Source organism: Cornus florida, unplaced genomic scaffold, assembly GCF_030987335.1.
Source record: "Cornus florida cultivar Cherokee Brave unplaced genomic scaffold, ASM3098733v1 CherokeeBrave_3.0.0_Hap2_Chr11, whole genome shotgun sequence".
NCBI lineage: Eukaryota > Viridiplantae > Streptophyta > Magnoliopsida > Cornales > Cornaceae > Cornus > Cornus florida.
In genome coordinates, this window is record NW_026775581.1 from 89,730,537 (window position 1) to 89,752,200 (window position 21,664).

A 21,664-nucleotide genomic window follows, 5' to 3' on the forward strand; every position below is an offset into this window, starting at 1 on the left:
TTTTTTTATATTTATGAAAAAACACACTCTAAATTAAGCAAGTACTTTGGACAGCCCAAGAAAAGGAATGACAGCTACTAATAACAATGGCCTACATTCCGCCACCTCATTCACGACTCATAATTATTCCTGGGACCGTCTATAGAGGATCACAATCTCATGATCCAACCCTCTAACGACCAGTGAAGTCTCTCCATTTCTGAAGTCAAGACATTTTAGTGAGAGAAAAAGTTCAGAGGGAGAGAGAGAATTGCAGGTGAAATAAATCCTTTCATTGAATGCACTCAACGACGCAAAAGTGATAGAATTCAATTTCTGGCAGCTAACATGGTCCCATTTTTCGGGGTAAGTGTTTGCCTAATTTGTCTTGGTATTCACTATTCACTATTCACATTCTCTCTTCTTTGCAGTGCTTAAATTCAAATTCCACGTATCTAACACTTGAATCAATCAATTAGAAATACACCCATTAAAGAACTCTCTCCTTTCATTCCTTCCATCAAATTCATTGATTTTATCTGATACCAATCTCCCAATATCATCACATAATCTCTGTCGGTGTCATTTATATCACATTTTGTTACTTTCTGGCTACACATATATTATATATAGAAGAAGATTGTGATAACTTTGGATCTCCAGTGGAGATTCAAAGAAAGAAAATATATAATGGATGGTTTCATTGCAGATGAAGATGGAGAGAAAGTGGGTAGGAGAGAAAATGGAGAGCTTTGTGCTAGTTCACATGTTCATGGCCAGCACAGGCGCTGTAGGAGGTGCATTTCTCAGCTTGTTGTTTATTTCAATTTTTACTAGTTAATCATAGAGTGAAATGCAAAACTTGAATTATACAAGGGTTTGGATTTTTTTACACTCTTATGTTTTTCTATTTAGGTTGGAGTGAATAATCATAGAATGGGATATGTAGATGCAAATAGACATTAATTTGAGAAGTTTAAAGATTTTTTTGAAATATTTTATTTGGGTTTCTGAATCCTTGTTGCATCAATATGTATTTTATGTCTATTTGTTATAGCACACACCATGATTATAATTCACGGCTTCGCTTTCACTTTTCTCTCTTTAGAGTTGTGTTGTCACTAATATAATTTACAATATGCTTTGTTTTCGTTTTTCTGTTTCTAGTACCTTGTAAATAGAGTGCTGTAATGAGCTACCTGAAGGTTCACTGTTAAAAGTTTGAGTTATTTGGGCTTAATTTGTTGGTGAATATCACAATTGAAACTTGTGATTGAGTGTGTGTAAAAATAAAATCCAGGAATCATGAGTAGAGTTATCAGGGGGACTGGTGTGGGGAGGTCATTGTGTATTCAGGTGATGAGCAGGTTGTGTATAGGAAGCATACAGTTGTTAGAAAGCAATTTATAGTCCACATGATTTTCTTCATTTGGTTGTTAGGTCTTTGTTATAGTTCTGGTCTCGTGAGTTTCCTTCTGATTTTCCAAGGTTGTGAAGGAAGACACAATGACCCATCTTTTGATTGAAGATGGTCCCAGATAGGTTTTAATGGAAAATGAACTTTTTAACTGAGTGAGGCTGTTTTGGATTTCCTGTAGTTTCAATGTCTACTGAGCACTTGTGTTATTTGTAAAACCAATTGCATCGTAGTATCCTCTCTCTCTATCTTTTTCTTTTTCTTTTTCCTTGGTAACACTCTTAGTAGATCTTTTCTTTTCCTTTCAGTGCTTCTGACAGGAACTCAGGTCTTTCGAGAGGTAGAGTTTCACATTTGGGACGGAACAACTTGAATGAAACACATGTATGTATGATCATGAATCTTATTACTTGATGTCAGTTTGTTGCCTCTTGTGGTACTCTTTCATGCAAGTTGATGCTACAACTTTGGGATACCAACATTTTCTAGCTTTATATTATTTATTTTATAATGACGACGGTGCATTGGATAACAATGGAATTTACCCATTTCTTGTTACGGTTGTGTCTAACAGGAATTTTCACCTCTGAAAAGGACTTGTGGAGGAGCACGGAGTCCACTTCAGGAATACTCCAATGCTAACATGGATACGTCTATCCATCGCGTTTCTTTGGAAAAAGATGTAATCTTGGAATTGGATATCTGTTTTTCGTTTCATTGAGATATAATCTTACATGAATTTGTTTATATATGTGTTTTTTCATTATTCCATACTTAAAAATTGGTTGCAAATAAGTTGTATACATTGAGTATATTGGTGGGTTGGGGCCTTTTCTTTAGGAGGTGGACATGCGTGGTAGAATGTTTGGTGAATACATTCTGGATGAGAGTGGACCAGTTCAGAAAGAGAGGTGGAGGAGTGAAGCAAGAGGGGTAATGGTAGTGACTGCTAAGAATTGTAAATTCTAGCCCGAAGGGTGAAAATCTGGAGCTTATAGTGTTCAATTCATTAGTTTGCTAGCATTCACCCACTAAAGAGGGATACTGGATGTATTAAAGGGGTGCTTAGCTAAGGGGTCCACATGGCCCATTCCAAACCATGGTGTTGCCAAGTGTCATCCCCATGAGGCATACATAAACATGAGCTGTGAAGACGAGGCCTATGCTTGCAGCACCATACGTCCCTAAGAGCACCTTTCCACTCTCATTCTGTACAAAGTGTGCTCTGCTCCCCCGTGTACAGCCTAGAATAAGAAGTCACCTTAGCCCGCCGTTGAACTCTAGCTGCCACCCCAGGAACCTCCAAACATCTCAATCACCATGACATAAGTGCAGAAACATGCTGTCATAAGCACTTGACCACTCCTTCAAGGAAGGCTTCTGTGAGCCCTGCCTCTGGCCTCTGGCAGGTGTAGAGTTTCAGGGTGTTCTTTCTTTAACTTCCACTACTTAGGATAGTGATGGCTTCTGGAATTGAGCGAACAGATCTAGGTATTGCCATGCCCAGAGGCATGATTTAGGAGTTCGCCCTTTGGGGAATATTGACTGGCCAGAGTTCCATGTGGCTGTCTTGCGGTTGATGCATGACTCTCAAGAGCATTCCATGTGTCAGAAATGTCATTATGTTACCACATATCAAGGTTACCCATTGAGGTCCTCATTAATTGAGGGTGCTGGGAGGGGTAGATTGGATACAGAGTCTTTGTTATCATTTGCTCTAAGTAGCTGCTCTCAGAATTCGAACCCGCATTCTCACACACTCGACAGAACTTTTATGGCTGTACCAAGCAATGGTCCCTAGGTCACAGCATGGAGAGAGAGAGAGAGAGAGAGAGAGAGAGCACTTTTAGTCGCTGTCCGCATCACTTAATGGGGTCTTCAGTGTTCCTCAAAAAATTATTGTTTTGGTGTTCTCTATGTTAATTTGCATATAAATGGGAAAGTGATTGATTCTTCCAAAGAGATGTTAGCACATTGATTCTGCCTTGAATTTGTTTTCATTGTTTTATTGATTCTTTGTCGAGATCATGCAATCATGCACAAGTTGTATAATAAGCTTCGTGGAAGCATTTAATTTTTTTTGGAAGCAAAATAATGATAGATATTCTGTATGAACCCATAGAAAGTATTGAGTTTAAACTGGAAAATATGAGTCACAATGAATGGAAAAGGCCCACTCGATAGTAGTTTCTTTTCATCATTTATCCATAGAGACTTTGGCATATTCTCCATGGGAGAATTAGAGGAACTTCAGAAAAAGAAAAAAAATTTACTCTGGTAACTTCCTACTTTCACTTTGGGGAATGCTACGCCAAAAACTTTTTCCGAGTCCATTTTAGGGGCTTTAAACAGCTGGAAGTGTTATTTTCCCCCTAACAACCCCAATGGTGAATCAGAGTAGAGGGTGACCCTCGTTCACGCCCAATTATCCCCATATAGATAGTGTTCTGGATCCAAGTGATTCAGTCAGTAGGAATGTCAGTAAGAAATTCAAGTGCCTCTCCTGCAGGCCGAAACATGTTCTCCGAATAGATGCAGCTCGTCCAACTGGAATTGGCTTCAATCAAGATTGCCTCGGTTTCTGTGGCACATGAGAAATTGACCTAACATATTTTTAATCGAAATCCCAATCAAAGAAAAGTTCTACCAAGGTCAGGATCTGAAAGAGAAGATTCACTTTCCGAAATTCCAAGTGACATGATTCCTTCAAAAGTTAAAGTTAAACGATCGAAGTTTCCTTCAGGTTCAGTTGAAGAGATCGAAGCGAAGTCATCAAGTCAACCGTTTGTATGGTCTCTCCTAAGACTGAGCTTTTCCAAATGAACTGAACCTTGATACCACATTCATCAAAGAGATACAGCCATCTCTCTAGGTTGCACAATCCCTTTAGATCTTCTACCATTCGACCAGATCTTCTAGTTTCTATTCTAATTTTCTGGCTTCAAGCAACTTTACAAGTAAGGGAAAAGCCTTAATTAATATTCTCAATGAAGTGAAAGGCTTTAACTTTAGAGTTCAATCTAGTTTTCATCATTGTTGATAGAAAGAAGGGAGTGTTTCAATTTCCTTTTTTGTTGACCAAATCCCATCTTTCTCAGTTACATGCCTTTATTTGTCCCTTTTGTGTCGGCATTTTGGAAGTCACTATTAAAATCGTTTTTCTGGCTATCTGAAGCTCCGCCCGTAACTAAAGAATTCGACCTGGTTTAACAACGTATACCCAATATTTGGGAGATCCTTTCCCAGAATATATACGTGTTTTTATAGGTCTTACTCTCCATCTTTTTCCACCATGACGTGCATATCGTGTCATTGCTCGTTCAGTTTTGGTATATAGCAGTGGACTTTTCAATTCTACAGACTGAATCAATTCTGGTGATATGTTGCCGGTTTTTGTGCTTCTTAATTTGTCTTTGACAAATGATTTTACTGAAATTATTATGGATATTTGGGATATCTGTAATTATGAGTTCTTACAAACTTTAATCCCCTGGCACAATATGTAATACACACAAATTATCCTCATGCACTTTGATGCTTAGCATAAAAAAATGCTCTAACAGGATATGCATCTTCTCTATACTGAATCTTGCTGAGAGTTTGCACATACATGGACGATGCTCCATGCTCTGTCTTTTCTGTAATGACAAAACCCCAAACTAATCAAGTATATTATTTTCTAGACTGGTGTTCACCTACAAAATTAACTTTGCTATAAAAATATCTTACATTCCTTATACAAATGATGTATTAATTTGCAGATCGAGCAGCTGCAATCACGTTTACAGCAAGAGAAGTCCATGCGGATGATGCTTGACAAGGCGATGGGTCGTGCTTCTAGTACTTTATCTCCTGGGCATAGGCATTTTTCTGCTCAGGTAATTTTGGTTTAAGAGCTCCAATCTTATATTTAACTTTTGCGGAGTTGAACTTAGAGCAACCATTATGCTATTTGAAATATCTAGTATCATATAAAGAATTTCCGACAACATATGGTATTTGTCTATGCAGAAAACCTGAAATTTCATGTTTAGCATCCAGGTGATGCAATGCGGAATATAAAGATTACTTTTGATGCCAAACAAAATAAGCAGCCTCATCAAGTTGCTTAAATTCTAAACCATCCAATAAGTGGGTACCTGTTTTTATTTTATTTTAAACATTGAGTGGAAGTACAAAAAGGTACATTAATAGATGGACAGTTCCTTGCGCTGGGGGCGCCGGCATCCGGGATGCAGCAGCCTCGCTTGAGAAGGACAAGACCATCAGAGAGGAGGCAACAACCACAAGGAGTAGTGCACGATTGATGTTGAGCTCCATTGTCAAGGCTGGCGGCTGGGGCAGATCGATATATCCCAATAGATATGTATATATATTGGGGAGATCGAAGAAGAAGTTTAATTGGGAATGGAAATTAAAGTCTAGAGAAGGGCGTGTTCTTATAGAGGAAAATATTGCATGGCTTCTTGGCTATGCATGAAAATAGCTAGGGCTTTTAACTTAAATAGTCTTAAAATAGGTTAAAACCACGTGGCTCTTAATGTATGCTGACCAAAACAAGAAGTGTAATACCCTGATTTGAAAAGGATAGTCTCGGCATTTAATTATTTGTTTTAAATTGCATTTTTATTAATTATTTCATTACGTGTTTATTTGCTTATATGTTTTAATTGAATTAATTGTTTTTGTGTGCTTAAATATGTTTTAATTAATTTGTTATCTGATGTGCTTGCTTAATTGATGTGTTTGTCTAATGGGAATTATGTGTTAGATTAAATGATTTAAGTGTGTATTTTTTTATTTTTTATTTTTTATTTTAAAGAGGGATATGGATGGTAGTAATGGACCAAACAATTGGGTCGCATGGCCTACTTGGGTAGGAGTTGTTATAGGTACGAATATATACCCATATATGGATGGTTGTATATATATATATATATATATATATATATATATATATATATATATTTGTGTATATATGTATATAAGGATAGAGTATTATTAGTATTATTAATTATTTATTATTACTGGTAATGATAGTAATGTTAGGATAGTAAGTTATATATATATAATTATAAATCATATAGTATAGTTATATGTATATGTCATCACGTACAGACCTAAAGTATATATATGAGTATTGTTTTATTTCTTTCCTTTATTATTAGAATTAGGTTACAATTGGGATTAGGGTTATTTTAGGTTACAGAGGGTTTACAGAGAGAGAAACTGAGAGAGGAAAAGAGAGGTTGGCCAAGGAGTTCAAGGCCGGACCAAGGGGGAAGGTGAGAAGGCTGTTCGTGGGTTGAACCAGGATCAACAGAAGTCTTGACGGCATTTAGAGATCGCCGGAAAACCTAGGAAGGAGACTCTTAAAGGTTTCAAACCGAAACCTAAGGCAAGTTCTTCTCCTACCCTCTCCCTTTGATTTGTGTTTCTATACATGCCTAGGAGATTCCAGGATACTTAAATAATATAATTAAACAATTATGCATGTTTGAATCGGATTAGAACAAAGGATTTCATAGTTTTATTCACCTGTTCTTGTTTTGTTTATTTTTGGATTTACGTTGCATGATTTGTTGTTTAAGTTTGATCTTTACATGTTAGGACATCTAAAATAAATTATTATAGGAGTATGGGACTTAGATCGAAGGTTAGAATTCTTATCAATGGAGGTTGGACGGAAAAATAGAGGAGTTATAGGAGGAAGTAGTCGACTATATTGAATGGCATAGTAGACTACGCATAGTCGACTATATTGAAGGGCACATTGAAGTAGTTGTTGACTGTGTACAGTAGAATATTTTGAGGGCACAGTAGACTATGTTGAGGGTGGTTTTAGCTGTGATTTGGGTTTCTTGGTTACTTTGCCCATAATGTGTATTTTTCCATTTTAATTGCTTTAAATGATTTAAATGGACATAGAAAAATCCCAGAATGCATAATCTACCGTAATATGCTATGGACTTGAACAACATGAAATTTTAAAATAATTTTGCATACTATTATTGAATATGGGTGTTTTAAATTTCTTACTTTTGTTCTAGCAATTTTCTATATATGGTTATAAAATTGTAATCATGTATCAGCAGTATAGTATACTCAGTTAATTATCTGATTTTTATTATGCATATTATTCGGATTTAATTGATGTATTATTTTAATTATTTCATCAATTATTGGATCGTATGTATGTGATGCACCAGTATGGAATGGTGGCATCTTAGGGACGGATTAATTGATAAAAGTTAAGTCCTACCTATTTGGATTTATAAGGGAACAAATTAACTAGAAAGTTAAGTCCTCCTTATTTTCATGTCAGGCCATTAAATCCAGATTATGAATTATGTTTGTTCTCCTATTTGGAGACCCTCTCTCAATTGAAGGCATATCTTCATATCTCTTTGAACAGAAGATGAGTAAGAAACTAAATACTTCCCTTAAAGTATTTGGGTTACTCCGGTTCCAAACTCCTACCAATTTGATCTTATAGAATATGAATCTTCTTCGATACCCACAAAATCTTCTTGCTATACTCTGTTGAATTCTGACAATTGCAATCACACTATGTTTTTTTATTATATAAGTTCATATTATTTTGCTTCATGGCTTTCTTATTTTTCTTAATGAGCCACAAATGTGGTGAGTTTGGTGGAAAGCAACTCTAAAAAGTTCTGGTTCATTGTAGACAAAAGAGTTAATAGCTGAGATTGAGTTGCTAGAAGAAGAGGTTGCAAATCGAGAGCAACATGTTCTCACTCTCTACAGGAGCATTTTTGAACATTGTGCTAGCCGGCCACCTTCTGCGCAAAGCTCGGGCATGGCTTCTCCGGCCCATACAAAGAATGAATCGCGGAAACACCCAAGTATAATTTCAAGTGCTTTTTGTTCCTCAAAGAAGTTCCCTCTGCGGCCTTTCCAAACTCTGGCTTCTATAAATGACTTGGGGAAAAGAACCTTGTTATTGCAGTCGAAGACAAGACATGCTTCGTTGTCGGGCAGCAAGACTAACATCCACTTTGAGAAGACTTTTTCAGACCATGTTAAGGTACTTTATTTCTTCTTTTATCATGGTTGTATAGTTATTTGCCTTAAGCTGTTCTCTAATTTTTTGTGGTTTTCTTTCGGTATACTCTTTTATTTCTAATCTTTTGTATAATTGATTTATCATCTTGAATATAAATCTTTTGATGATGTGTCATGTATGGTGGTTTTTTTGTTTCTTCTAAATTTAAATTTAACAAAACTTTTTGATACTTAAATTTAACAAAACTGAATAAATTCCTTAGTTCTGCATTGCTATTTTTCTGTCACGCTATATTAATGCACGAGTGTTCAAAGCATGACCTAAAACTTTTGCCAGTATTAACTAAAGACTAGTTCACACTAACTTCAACATTCGAAACTCAATTTAAGTAAAAAATTAACCCAATAAATTTGAGAATTACAAAATCCATCAGACTAGTAGTAACTCCCAAAAGGAAATGATAAAAGCAGTAATTTTCAATTCTATGATCAAACTATTTAGATTACTGATCACTGTGAGCGCATTAGAATGACTCTTCTGGACGTGGCCTATCACTTAAACAGCTTGCATAGGACGGGCATACTTCACAGATTAGGGATAGTCTATATATCCTTCATGAGCACATGCCTCAAGTCAATTACGGTTTTTAAACATCACAAAGAGATAGAATGATTCCATTGTGTTTTGATAGCATTTTAAAAACCCAATTCCATTTGGATACTTCTGAATGAAATGGTTTTTTTGTGTGTGTGAATATCCACAGGATTCTTTTAGGATTTAGGAAATGATTTTGCTTCTAATGGTAAGAACTATTTATGATGACCCCATCTCATGCAATACTTATAATTGTTTAATTTTTGGTAAGAATTTCGTGGTAATAGATGGACCTGTTTCTTTGAATGCTATGGGAAAACAAAGCAGATTGTTCTTTTTCATGAAATGTTTGAACACTCTTCTAATGGGTTTCTTCCATTTACTGAAGCTTATTTTTGGTTTGCATTGCTAGACTGATAAAAACTAAAAAGAGACATTTCAATATCTGAACTATCTCATTTCAATTTTTTGTAACAGGTTGAAGAAAAGGTAACAACTATGAAAAGAACTCCTGTACTACGAACTCTTAAAGACCATCTCTGCCAGTGCCCAAGCAAGTTGTCTGAGGAAATGGTCAGGTGTATGGCTGCAGTATATTGCTGGCTTCGTAGCACGACCCCTGCAAATCTAGAACAAAATCGATCGCCTTTATTGTCAAGGTCTTCCACCAATGTTGTACTTCCTCAACGTGGTACTGGAGAGGAACGGAGCTGGTCTTGCAAATCCACGGTTGAAATATCTTCTATTTCAACTGACAAAAACCACTTCTCTTGTGCTTCTTATGCCATTAACAACTACAGGTGAATTCACCAACCCCTGCAAAAGAAGAGGTGGAGAAGAGAGTAAAAATAAAGAGGAGGTTTTTTTTCAGTCCTTTGTTTAGAGTAACTTAAAATTTTCATCAGATGCAATGTGGAGAAGTTTCACTTGAAATCCTGTGTGTCTTCTCCTTGTGTTCGTATTGTAATTGGGGCAAGTTTCACTTAAAATCCTCTCATTTTCCTTGTGTTCATATTGCATAATCCATTTGAATCCAAATCCAAGTTGCAAGTTCAAACGGATTTGTACTATTCTAGATTACATTCATTTTTCGAATGTTCTCCCCCCTCCCTCTTCTTCCAGAAAGAAAACCTCCTGACTGGGAAAGAACTATAAGAAAACAAAAAAATTGAAATCCTAATGTTGCTTAAAATATGTAAGGATATTAGAACTTAGTGTCAACAAATTTGTTAACAAAAGTCAGTCTGTGATTTTTACTTTTGTAGCATATATTCAAAAGTTGGTTTAGCTAGTTAGGGCTAGAATTTACCTTGGATCCATGAAAGATATTTATCACTATCTCCCTGTAGAGACCAGCCATACTGTTCTAAACCCTAGACTCTCTCTATCTTTCCCTCAGAGAAACGTGCATGAGGATACTAGAACTTTACATATGCTGTAGTATTGAATTAACATCTCTCTTCTTTTCCTGATTCAGAGTTCTAGTGGAACAACTGGAAAGGGTGAATGTGAGTCAGATGGAAAACAACGCCCGGACTGCATTTTGGATCAACATTTACAATTCCCTGGTTATGCATGTAAAGATCACCTAACTGATAAATAGTTTGCTTTCCCAATTCATAGATCTCTTCTTAATTTATCTTCTTTGACTCATGCAGGCATATTTAGCATATGGAATCCCACACAGCTCTTTGAGAAGGTTAGCCTTTTTTCACAAGGTAGTGCACTTCTTCATGTGAAATCCATTTAAAGGAACTCTTTCTTTTTAAGTTTCTGCATATCATTTATTTTGCATGATATATGTTATCTAGTGCTTGACTGGCCGCGGGTGAAGAGAATTTCTATACACTTAAGAGAAGTTTGTTCTTTTTCAATACTGTGCCGTACTCTGTTACAACAATCGTAGCGAACCAAGAGCAAATCACAAATCACGAAAGAAAAGTAAACACACCACACACAAAGATTTACATGGTTCGACACAAGTTGTGCCTACATCCACAGTGAAGATCCAGCAAAAGGTTTCACTATGTGAAAATTAAGGAGATTTCAAGTTTGAGCTCCCAAACCCTAAGCGCCCTTATGTACTGGGCTACAAGAGAGTACTAAACAGGGTCCACAATCTGCAAGCCAAAAAACAGGCCATATAATTGGGTCAAAACCAGGTCACAAACACGACCTGGGCCAAATTCGGAGCACAACATCACACTATCATTAGAACTGAAGTAAAACAACAAGAGAGAGAGAGAGAGAGAGAGAACTTCTGGAATGTAACATAAAGCTGATAACACTCTTAACTAGACTATCATAAATTCTGTCCATCAAGGTTCGTGTCTAGTGTTGCAACTACCAGGGTTTTTGTTATACATGTTTATAATAAATTAAGTCAAATTAAATTGACTGAAATCTGGGTGTGGGGTTTCTCTTTCTTTTATTTGCATTTATCAGCACTTTGACTAGAACATCTTTTGCTGCTTCTTTTTTCTGAATGATTCTCATTCTTTTTCACTTACCAAAAAAGAAAAGAAAAGAAAAGAAAAGATATTCTTTTTCGTATACTTCATCTTAAATATCTTTTCTTTTCTCCCTTATTTCCCCATTCTTGAACCCTGTTCTCCTGCCCACCATGACATGGAACTGACAACAATTATTTGAGGCAACATGAGCAAAAGATCTCAAATTTCATTTCTAAAGAAATCCTCAATTCCATTTTTTCATGCTTTTAACAATGTATCACATTAGCATCACTGATATGCATGTTTTGATCCAAAACTCATGATTCAGAGTTTTTCCCATCCTTCTGTTTTCCCTATTTTTCTGCATATTCATTAATAAATAATTGATGGGTTTCTCTGTTATAGTGCAGGCTGCTTACAACATCACTAGCCATGTCATTAGTGCAAATGCCATAGAGCAGTCAATATTTTGCTTCCGTACACCCCGAATTGGACGGGTACTGCCTTGCTTTCCTTTGAAACACGCACACACCGGCAATTATTGGATGAACCAACTTATTTTTACAAACAAGTATTGAATGGGTACGGTTGCCTCCTATAAGCTGGTCTCTGTTTTTGACCTGCTTATAGGTTTGTTTCGTGTGGCCACTTGATTAGCATTTGAATGACATGTTGTGGGTTGTGTGGTTGAGGGGAAGGTTTAAATGAGGAAAGGCTTGCAGTGGATACTTAGGCACCCAGAGTTGAAGCAAACTTGCAAACTTAATCATGGTTAGAAGGGGGAATATTGGTTACATGTTCATGTTTGTTTAGACATAAGAAATACGTGATTCTTTAATATAGTGCAAAATTAAAAACTATATTTTAACGTAATAGTTTTTCAATGAGGGGAAGGTTTAAATGAGGAAAGGCTTGCAGTGGATAAGAAATACGTGATTCTTTAATATAGTGCAAAATTAAAAACTATATTTTAACGTAATAGTTTTTCAATGAGATGGATGAATGGGTGGGCCATGTGTATAACTAATACAAAGGGGATGCCCCTATCTAAACCCATGTGTTCAAACTTGGCAGCCAAGCTTTTTCTTGGTGTAACATTCAATCATATGGCCTTCGTTGTTTTATCAGTTATATGATGCTCACTTGACTTTCAATTTAAGTTCCACTGATTATAACTATTAATAGCACATTTTTTCAACCCATATTTGTGTCAGAAAAAAGAAAAAGAAAAAAGATATAATGATTCTCATTCTAGTTTGTAGCGAAAATCGATGGTCAAATATACCAAAAAGCGAATAGTTTAATTGCTTAAGCTCGGGCTTTTACACAGAGGTAAAAAAAGATTAGAGATAATGTTGCTCATGGAATTAAAGGAAGCTTGGTGGAGTGAAGGAGTATTTATGGCATATTATATAACTAATGTATATCTCTAAAAGCTAAAATTTAATAAAACAATTATTTGACCTGTCAGACTATACTTATTGGACAATGTTGGCTGCTAAGAAATAACATGTTCAAAATATGAGCATAGTTGAATTAATACATATGTAATGTTGACAGCAGCTTTCGCTGGAGAGAAATGAATGATTAAAAAAAGATAGTTTGGTCATATGTAGGAAAGACCAATAACTATACCAGTGGGGAAAAATTTTCAATCCGTATTTCTTAACCAAACCGCTCATTGCGGATTGCTAATTTTTAAAACCATCACCAAACCATTAAATCAAAAAACCAAACTGAACCACACGGATCGGATTGGTTCGGATCGGTTTGACGGATTAGCGGATTATTTGAACACCCCTAGGGAAAATGACATAGTCAACATCAGGGGTAAAAGGGAAGGGAAAACCAAAATAATAGTGGTCGAGTTTATAAAAAAAGAGAGTATTAATTCAAAAAAGTTTGGATAAGACTTTGCTGTTGTCGGGTTGTGTTGGGTGATTCCCATTCTCATTTTTTTCCCTTAAACTGGTTTTGCTTGAATTTTACAGTGGCTTGAGACCATCCTTTCTACTGCCATGAGGAAAAAATCTGGGGAAGAAAGACAACTGATCTGCTCAAAATTCGGTCTACCAGATCCACAACCCCTTATTTGCTTTGCCCTTTGCACTGGAGCTTTTTCTGATCCCATGGTAACTCCTTGCTTCTATTACTGTTCTATTATTATTATTATTATTTTCTACATCATGCTTCAGCTAAATATCATGACTTAAAAACTATTCCTTCTCAGCTTAATATCATTATGGGCAATTTAGGGCATCTAAAATACCGCGAATCCCTAATGAATCTAATGATCCCAAGAATCTGTTTCTTTTCCTTCAATTTAATTTTAGAGAAATACAATTTAGGGTCTCTAAAAAATGACATCTGCACATTACTTGGGTTTGATGATGTCTGTATTATTTTACCAAGTCTTTTCCTGTTTTGATTGGGAATGGCGGACTGATTCTGTTTCCATGGAATGGTCCCTACACTTCCTAAAACAATTTGGAAGGTTGAATTGAGGTGGGTTTTATAAGCAGCCTCAAGGAAAATGACCACCACTGGCTACCAGAATGACTTTTGTATAATGGTCTACTTCAGAGGTATTTAGGAGGGGGGTTAAAGGATGAAGGTGAAATTGGAAATGCGATTTCTGCTTAATGTTATTATTCAACATCCTACTTGAGCTTCTTTCAACTTTATCTTCCCTGATGGCTCTTGGTTACTGCTGCTTCTTTTACTTATTTGATTATGTGATTGCTTTATTAAATTTAAATTTAATCCAACAACTCTAATATAGGAGGCTTCTCTTGTATACATCACAAGTACTTGTAGGTTACAGTGTTGCACCCTCCTTTTCTTGGCGCTCTGCACTGGATTTATTTATAAGTGTATTTAGACATTAAAACCATACACAGTTGATTAAACAAATTGCTTATTTGAATTTTTGTAGTTAAAAGTCTACACGGCATCCAATGTTAAAGAAGAACTAGAAGTAGCAAAAAGGGAGTTCCTCCAAGCAAATGTGGTTGTTAAGAAGTCCAAGAAAGTGTTTCTACCAAAGATGCTCGAAAGATTTGCAAGGGAAGCTTCTATTGCATCGGATGATCTTCTCAAGTGGGTTACTGAAAATGTTGATAAGAAACTCCATGATTCAATACGGAAATGCATTGATCACAAAACCAATAGGAAGGCATCGCAGATCATAGAATGGGTGCCTTACAGTTCAAGGTTCCGGTATGTGCTTTCAAAAGATCTTACAGAAAAGCCATGGTGGGTGTGAAAAATGTTCATCCCGAATCAGTCTTGTTAGGAATCATGAAGTGTTGTTGCTTGGATAGTTGAGCTTAAAAAAATTAAAAATTAAAAATTAAAAAATTTGAATTTTTGTATTTCAAATGCAGTTGTGACCTTAACCCTGTACAATCGAGTTTGTAGCTGATTTATGATGCACTTTTGGGTCATGTAATATAAAGTTACTTTTGTTGGGACTGCTGTGATTTAAATAATGTAGTGCTGTGATGAGTGCAGTTGGATTTTGGTTTAATTTATTTTTAATTTTTTTGTTTCTGCAACAATCCAAATTTATGTTAAGGTGCCAAGATCAACAATTTTCTCTGTTGACATGACCAATCTCGCCCTTGAATTTTGACAAATAGTTTTGGATAAACAACTTTATTCGATCTTCTTCTTTTTTTCTTTTTTCTTTTTTTTTTTTTTTTGTAGAGAGATGAAGGCATGTCTGAATCAAGATTCCAAACTTTCTTTTTGATCGAACAAGATAATCAATCTTCACGCATACATGGAATTTCATGTGTTCAAAGTCCATTTCACCCTTGAGTTTAAGTAATGTTTTCAATTCCGGGGCATCTAATTCAATTATAAAAAGTTTGATAGAAGAACACCCACTTTGATATTTTATAAATATCATGGTCATCTTTATTTATTTGTTTATTTCAAATTAATGAAGGTAACTAACATGAATTCTCATTTTCAACTCTATGTGGCTTAAAGTATTTAATGTTTTAAAATCATTTTTAATCATTTCATTTTATGTTAATTTTTGTCAACTTTGCCTTTTTCTCTTTAAGTTAGGTTAAAATAAATCAAATTTCTCTTATTTTATCACTAATATGCTTTATTCTTAATCTCTCCTTCACAATTTGTTTGATAAATTTATTTATTTTTAGTCACATCCACCTCAACATTTCTTATTTCAGTTCCATGAATTTGTTATTCTTATTTATTCAACACCTAACACTCCTCTCAATATAAAATAGCTGACCTAATGATCAATCTATAAATTCTCTTTTTAAATACTTGGTATTTTTCTAATAGATATGATATTGAACATCATGATTTTGAGTAAAACTATGGATTGCTAATATATTAAGTCATCACATAATGCAAATATTTTATTTAACTTGATATTTTTTCTAATATTGAACTTTTGAGTTCTGGAACAACTGTAAGGTGATATGCACTTCTTCTTTTTTCTTTTTCTTTTTTTTCAATAAATAACAAAAATATTCCAATACTTTATTCTATCTGAGTTAGGGATACATATCTCATTTTATTTTAAAAGTGGAGTCTATTATAGGAAGATATTGCAAATATATATCTCAATTTCTAAATGCCCATTTAAGTACTCTTTTATTTTAAATTATTTATGATCACCATAGTTTTTGTGAGGCTCCCATGAGACTATAGCGAATGGTAAAATAAGTGTCACAACCATGTGACAGTAACAAGGAAATAGATTAACTTGAAGGGGTTGGCTCTGTGTCAAGGTCACTTTGCTTTGTTTCTCATGAAATATCAAGTTCGATGTTTGATTTTTATTGAGTTTAGAATAGATAGATGTCCTTTCTGGATTTTGACGATTGAAGGCACCTCCTACTTAAATGGTCAAGAGGGCATAATTGCTGTAGAAGTTTTTTATTATTTCGGTTTCGTTTAATTTGCTAAATAGGAAAATTTATTCATGGTTTGCAGTTGCGTTATGATAACAATCGCGGTATAATGAACTCGAACGAGAGTATATGTGTAAATCAACCGAGCCAATCCGATTTATAAATATGTTTAACCGGATGGAATCCTTAAAAAGGGATTACAAGTGATAATTGAATTAGCATAAAAAATAATAATAATAAAAAATAAAAAATTCTAATGCGTATCCCAGTGAAAGATATTTATGTCTTCTTAAAATGTGAGATGCACAGAATTTAATTCCTACAAAACGTCAGTACTATTATTTTTTCCTTCACTGAAAGCTGTGGCTCTGTCTCTGTGTGTCTGACACGCCGAAGCCCTCTGTATCATCGCAGCGAGCGAACCCGCCTCTCTCATCGCCAAGTTCTCTTCCAAGCGGACATGGTGAAGTCTTCGTCTCTCTCTCTCTCTCTCTCTATATATATATATCTATGTCCCTCTTTTTGTCTGTATTAGGACTGAGATCCATGCTTTGCATTTAAATTGTACTCATTTACAGTTATATATATATTCTGTTTATTTTTTAAAGATGTTTTGTTTTTAAACCCCTAATCCATGTTTATTGTACTTCATATTACCCTGATCTTTCCCTCTTTTTTAAAAGCTCTGTTTGATATTTTAGTTTCTGATCTGCACATCCCTATTTTCAAAGAATTATGGTGTCTTTTTGTGCTATTTCATCGGATTATTTGTGTGCTTTCAAAGAATTATGCTGTCTTTTTGGCTATTTCATCAGATTATGTGTGTGCTTGATGTTGATATTGTTTAAACGATGATAGGATCATTCTATCTCCATGGACGAAAATCGAATTAGGAATATCATTGCTGAAGATGACAAGGATGGACTCGCTACCTTTTTAGAGAGTTCATTGGTGAAACTTTTGGCATGGATTTGTAAGTATCGGGCTGTACATTGTGGCTCTGCATTGCTCGAAGGAAAGACGGACCTGAAATTAAATCTTAATGTTCTGACCAACCAAGGAGCTTTTGTGCTGCATGAAGCAGCAGCTTCTTTATCTGCTCCCTTAATCGAATTATTTCTTCGCCATGGAGCTCAGGCTGACGTTCGATGCAAATCTCTTGACTCAGAGCACAATGGGTTGCTCCCTCTCCAAGTAGCACTCGAAAGAGTAAGGTAAAACTCAGTTATCAAATTTCTTGATCCTTTTATGTATATGCCTTATGAAATTCTATTTATTGTTCTAAAATTTCAATATTCATTGCATTTTTTTTCTTTTTATTCATGGTGTAGATATAATAAAAATCTCATCCTGTGGGATCGTCAAAAATCTATCTTCAAGTTGATCATCATACTTTGCCTTCCGGAAATGGTTTGTCTTTTATTAAAGTTTAGTTGCAGCTCACATGGTATACCTTTTATTATAATTTATAAATGTGTGACTGTTTTGTTTTTAAACCTGTGGCAGAAAGAAGCCTTGGAGGCTATTAGATTACTTGCATGTAACACAAAAATGATCAAGGAGGTATCTTACTATTACGCCACGAATTTCAAAGTCATTGAGCTGGCTGTTCTACTAATGGTAGCTGGCGATGAGATTCCGGATGCAAATCTACCAGGGAAAATGATTGCGGAGGCAAATCTACCTGGGGCTAGTCTTGCGGATGCAAATCTACCTCGCTAGTCTTGCGGATGCAAATCTACCTAAAAAAAAAGATTAAAGATTCAAATGGTTTCGATGGTTACGTTTTGGTTAATGTATTTGTCAGCCATCAGTCTCGAACTTTGTGCGCCATTAATTGAATTTCAGCTCGCAACATCAAGATGTGATTCGGGTGGAAAGGTTGAGGATTGGAGGAATGCAGTTGGTTCTGTACACTTGTTAATTGAATATTATGCCCGTGCTGGTGATGTTATTCAGGCGTATCTTCAATCAGAGCAAACTAATGTAAGCTGTAAATAATATTTGTTTATTTTACTTGGTGCTTGTTTATATTCTCCAAAGAGTAATGATAATTCAGGCCAAACAAACAAGGTTGACTTCATAACATCAATGCATCTTAGGATTGTGGTTTAGTCCAACCTATTTGGTTGGACGAAGTGACATTTTCTCTCTCCATAGTGGGAACGAAATACGACTCATCAGCTGATGCATTATAGCTCCTTGGATTGGTCTGACATTTTTTTTACCCCCCTTTTATTGTCCTGCAGAAGTTACTTTTGAAATCACTGTGGTTTCTGCTCTTTTATGATTCTACGTATTCATATATTAATTAGTATCGCTATATGCTTACAGGCATCAATAAAAGAGTTTGCCCGAAAAGTTGCTCTGGTGCTCAGAAAATCAGGCCACAAATTAACATCCGAAGACACTGATTTAAGCGACATAGGGGACCGGTATCTGTTTTGGTCTCCATTTATTTTTGGTTTTGTTTTTCTCATCCTTAATTAGGTTCCCGAAGGTAATAAACTCGTATCACCCATAAAACAATGAAAACACAAAAGATTAAATTTCTTGTAAGTGAACTAATTCTAGTGGATGTTACTTTGTTGTGACATGTACTATGTGATTGCAAAAGTTGGCCAACTGAGTTTTTGATAAACCCAAGTGTTCCCTTACGGGAGAAAAAAGAGCCAGGTATCATTGGTTGATTTTCTTCCTCTTCAAACACTCAAAGTTGCTTCATTTCATTTCGGTCCTTCCCAAAAAAAGGAGAACAGTAAAAAGAATTTATAGAAATATTTTTTTCCTTGTATAGAGGAGCCAACAGAACATAAATCTGCAAAGGAGGATGTTTCCATGCCATTGAACCCACATTCAAGCAAAAATGTAAGAAATTATAAAATTATTTTTGATGGCTCATTTTTCTTTACCCTTGTCCCTTTAGTTTACTCTTTTTCTTGATTTACTCTTTTAATTATTGTTTGACTTGTTTTCTCTGCGCTTTTATATCGCGCCATAATGAATGATTTGTTTATTTTTTTTGTTTTTAACTATTTTGTGTTGTTTATTTTGCAAAATATTGTTTTAAAGATGTTGAAAAAAAAGGGTTGATGCCGAATTATACCTATATCTTGATAAATTTCTTGACAACTATAGGTACTTTTTCTTGTCAAAGTCTTAGGTTACAAAAGTGTAATATAATATATTCTCTGCCAAAGAACAAAAGCTGTTTATTACCCTCTTCTTCTTATTTTTTTTTCTCCTTTTTAATGTATTGGGGCTATCAAGGAATTTGGTGTGTACTCTTCTTAGTTTTGAATTTTGGGTTGTTCATACAAATTGACATAACGCCTTTCTTTATCTCAAGCGGAAGACAACACATTTTGTGCCAGATTACTATTGGAGGCTGACCAGGGAAGGCATCAGACGTGGCTCTTCTGCTGTCCTACCATGGCATGCATTCGGGAATGAAAAAGTCAGTTTTCATTCTGGGTGTCTAAAAGCAACGGAAGTTCAAATGAAAGAAAATTTCATTGTGAAACGGCAGTATGCTCGAAATGCTTCTTCAATCAAGCAATGGGTTTCCATCACAACAGTGGTCAAGAGGGGCATGAGATGCATTTAAGTTTCCAATGTATGACATCAGTTTTCATTTACAGAGTTGCGTGAAATTAACGATCTTTTTGGTCATTCTTCAGATATGTTTGATTTGCTTGCCAGCATATGCATAATTACTAATTAATTGTTTAGATATCTAGCTGTTAGTTGTTAGTCTTTTAGCTGTTAGTTGTTATAGCCTTGTATTCTCTAGTTGCAATAATGACGTCGTCTTGTTACTAGTAGTAATATCATATTAGTATTTACTTCCTTACATCTGAGGAGTCTCACTCCTTTCAGCTAGATATACAGCTTATAAGATGATAGATATATCGGATAGTGTGAAAATGAGTTTTTTTTTTTTAAACTGTTGTTTTTTTGTTTTTGTTTTTTCTTATTATAAACAGTTACATGGCTATTTTTGTTCCGAGAGAAGCCAAGTTGGTGACAAACTAGCTCACCAGGGTCTCTTTAACGAAGGCAAAAAGAAAACTTTGGGAGTAGGGTTCAACAGAAGAAGATACAAAGAGCTGAGGAAGAAGCAAAAAAAATGGTACAGATGGATGTGGAGAGAACTCCAGTAATTGTTTACAAAGAGAAGGATGATAAAGATAAAAGGTGAAGAACAGATTTTATTTTATTTCTTAAGTCATATTACCTTGCTTAAGCAAATCTGTCTAGTATCTAAAAAATAACATCTGCATATTACTTTGGTTTGTTGATTTCTCGATATTATTTTACTAGTCTTTAGAATGAGAAGGATGATTTCTGCTTAATGTTTTTATTCAACATCCTAAACTCCTTCAGCTTTTTCTTCTCAAGGGCTGTTGGTTCCCGGTGCTTCTTAGTTCTTATACTTGTTTGATTGTGTGATTGCTTTATTAAATTTGTTCAACAACTCTATTATAGGTAGGAGGCTTCTCTTGTATACTATATATTTAATATTTTCATGATTCAGTAGGAAGGTGTCGCAGATTATATAATGGGTGCCTTACAATTCAAGTTTTCAATGCGCATTTTCAAAAGATCTTATGTTTGGAAGTATCGAATCGGTGCTTTGAATTTGGGATTGGGGGAAGTTTTGTTCAAATTTTATACTAAATTTTCGTCAATCCCAAATCCAATGCGTCGATTCGGTGCTACCATAACATTACAGAGAAGCCATGGCGGGCTGAAAAATTTTCAGAATCAATCTTGTTAAGAATCATGAAGTGTTGCTGGGATAGTTGAGCTGGAAATTTTGAATTTTTCTACTTCGAATGCAATTGTGATTAACAGTTTAACTCTGTACAATTGACTTTCTAGCTAACTGATTTGAGATGCACTTTGGGGTCACATGTAATCTAAAGTTAGTTGAATTATGTTTAATTTCTTTTTCATTTTTTTGTGCTGCAACAATTCAAATTTATCAGGGACAATTTTACGCCTCTTAGACCGAGGACTGGTGTTAATTAAAGTTCAAAATGGTCTTAAACATGCTACGATTTGAAGGTCCAAAATGACATGCAATGAGAAATGATTTTTGTCTCCAGAATAAGATGCAATATAGGTATCCATTGGTCACGTGTCCATTCAATTCTCTCTGACAACATTACCAATTTTGACGAATAGTTTTCATTTTTAGATAAGCAATTTTATTCAATTTTGTTATTTTTTCTTTTAGAGATTCTAACTCTCATCTTCTATTTTGAGAGGTAGAAAAAATATCATTAGGTGA

At 35.2% G+C, this 21,664-nt stretch overlaps 2 protein-coding genes across 3 annotated transcripts; both read left to right on the top strand.

Moving 5' to 3' along the window:
- The first annotated feature begins 189 nt into the window (after nt 1-189).
- LOC132283702 (uncharacterized) lies at nt 190-15,002 on the top strand. Of its 2 annotated transcripts, none has more exons than XM_059785701.1 (11): nt 190-345; nt 1,705-1,780; nt 1,971-2,078; nt 5,158-5,274; nt 8,088-8,447; nt 9,498-9,820; nt 10,498-10,597; nt 10,679-10,738; nt 11,884-11,970; nt 13,465-13,605; nt 14,409-15,002. In XM_059785701.1, the coding sequence occupies exons 3-11, from the start codon at nt 2,040-2,042 to the stop codon at nt 14,736-14,738; spliced, it is 1,557 nt and encodes a 518-aa protein (XP_059641684.1). In that variant the 5' UTR covers nt 190-345; nt 1,705-1,780; nt 1,971-2,039; the 3' UTR covers nt 14,739-15,002. The 2 variants fall into 2 exon arrangements, with proteins under 2 accessions (XP_059641684.1, XP_059641683.1); XM_059785700.1 differs by lacking the exon at nt 190-345 and adding an exon at nt 368-776.
- A 1,694-nt stretch (nt 15,003-16,696) lies between these two features.
- LOC132284071 (uncharacterized) lies at nt 16,697-20,761 on the top strand. The gene is made up of 6 exons (XM_059786132.1): nt 16,697-16,831; nt 17,227-17,582; nt 17,700-17,778; nt 17,875-18,354; nt 18,703-19,984; nt 20,355-20,761. The coding sequence occupies exons 1-4, from the start codon at nt 16,829-16,831 to the stop codon at nt 18,088-18,090; spliced, it is 654 nt and encodes a 217-aa protein (XP_059642115.1). The 5' UTR covers nt 16,697-16,828; the 3' UTR covers nt 18,091-18,354; nt 18,703-19,984; nt 20,355-20,761.
- The last annotated feature ends 903 nt before the right edge of the window (nt 20,762-21,664 follow it).

Coding starts and splice junctions, on each gene's coding strand:
- LOC132283702 (XM_059785700.1), top strand. CDS start 670: ATGGATGGTTTCATTGCAGATGAAGATGGAGAGAAAGTGGGTAGGAGA. Junction 2,079..5,157: donor GCGTTTCTTTGGAAAAAGAT/GTAATCTTGGAA, acceptor ATTAATTTGCAG/ATCGAGCAGCTGCAATCACG. Junction 9,821..10,497: donor TATGCCATTAACAACTACAG/GTGAATTCACCA, acceptor TTCCTGATTCAG/AGTTCTAGTGGAACAACTGG.
- LOC132284071 (XM_059786132.1), top strand. Junction 17,583..17,699: donor GTAGCACTCGAAAGAGTAAG/GTAAAACTCAGT, acceptor TTCATGGTGTAG/ATATAATAAAAATCTCATCC. Junction 17,779..17,874: donor TACTTTGCCTTCCGGAAATG/GTTTGTCTTTTA, acceptor AACCTGTGGCAG/AAAGAAGCCTTGGAGGCTAT.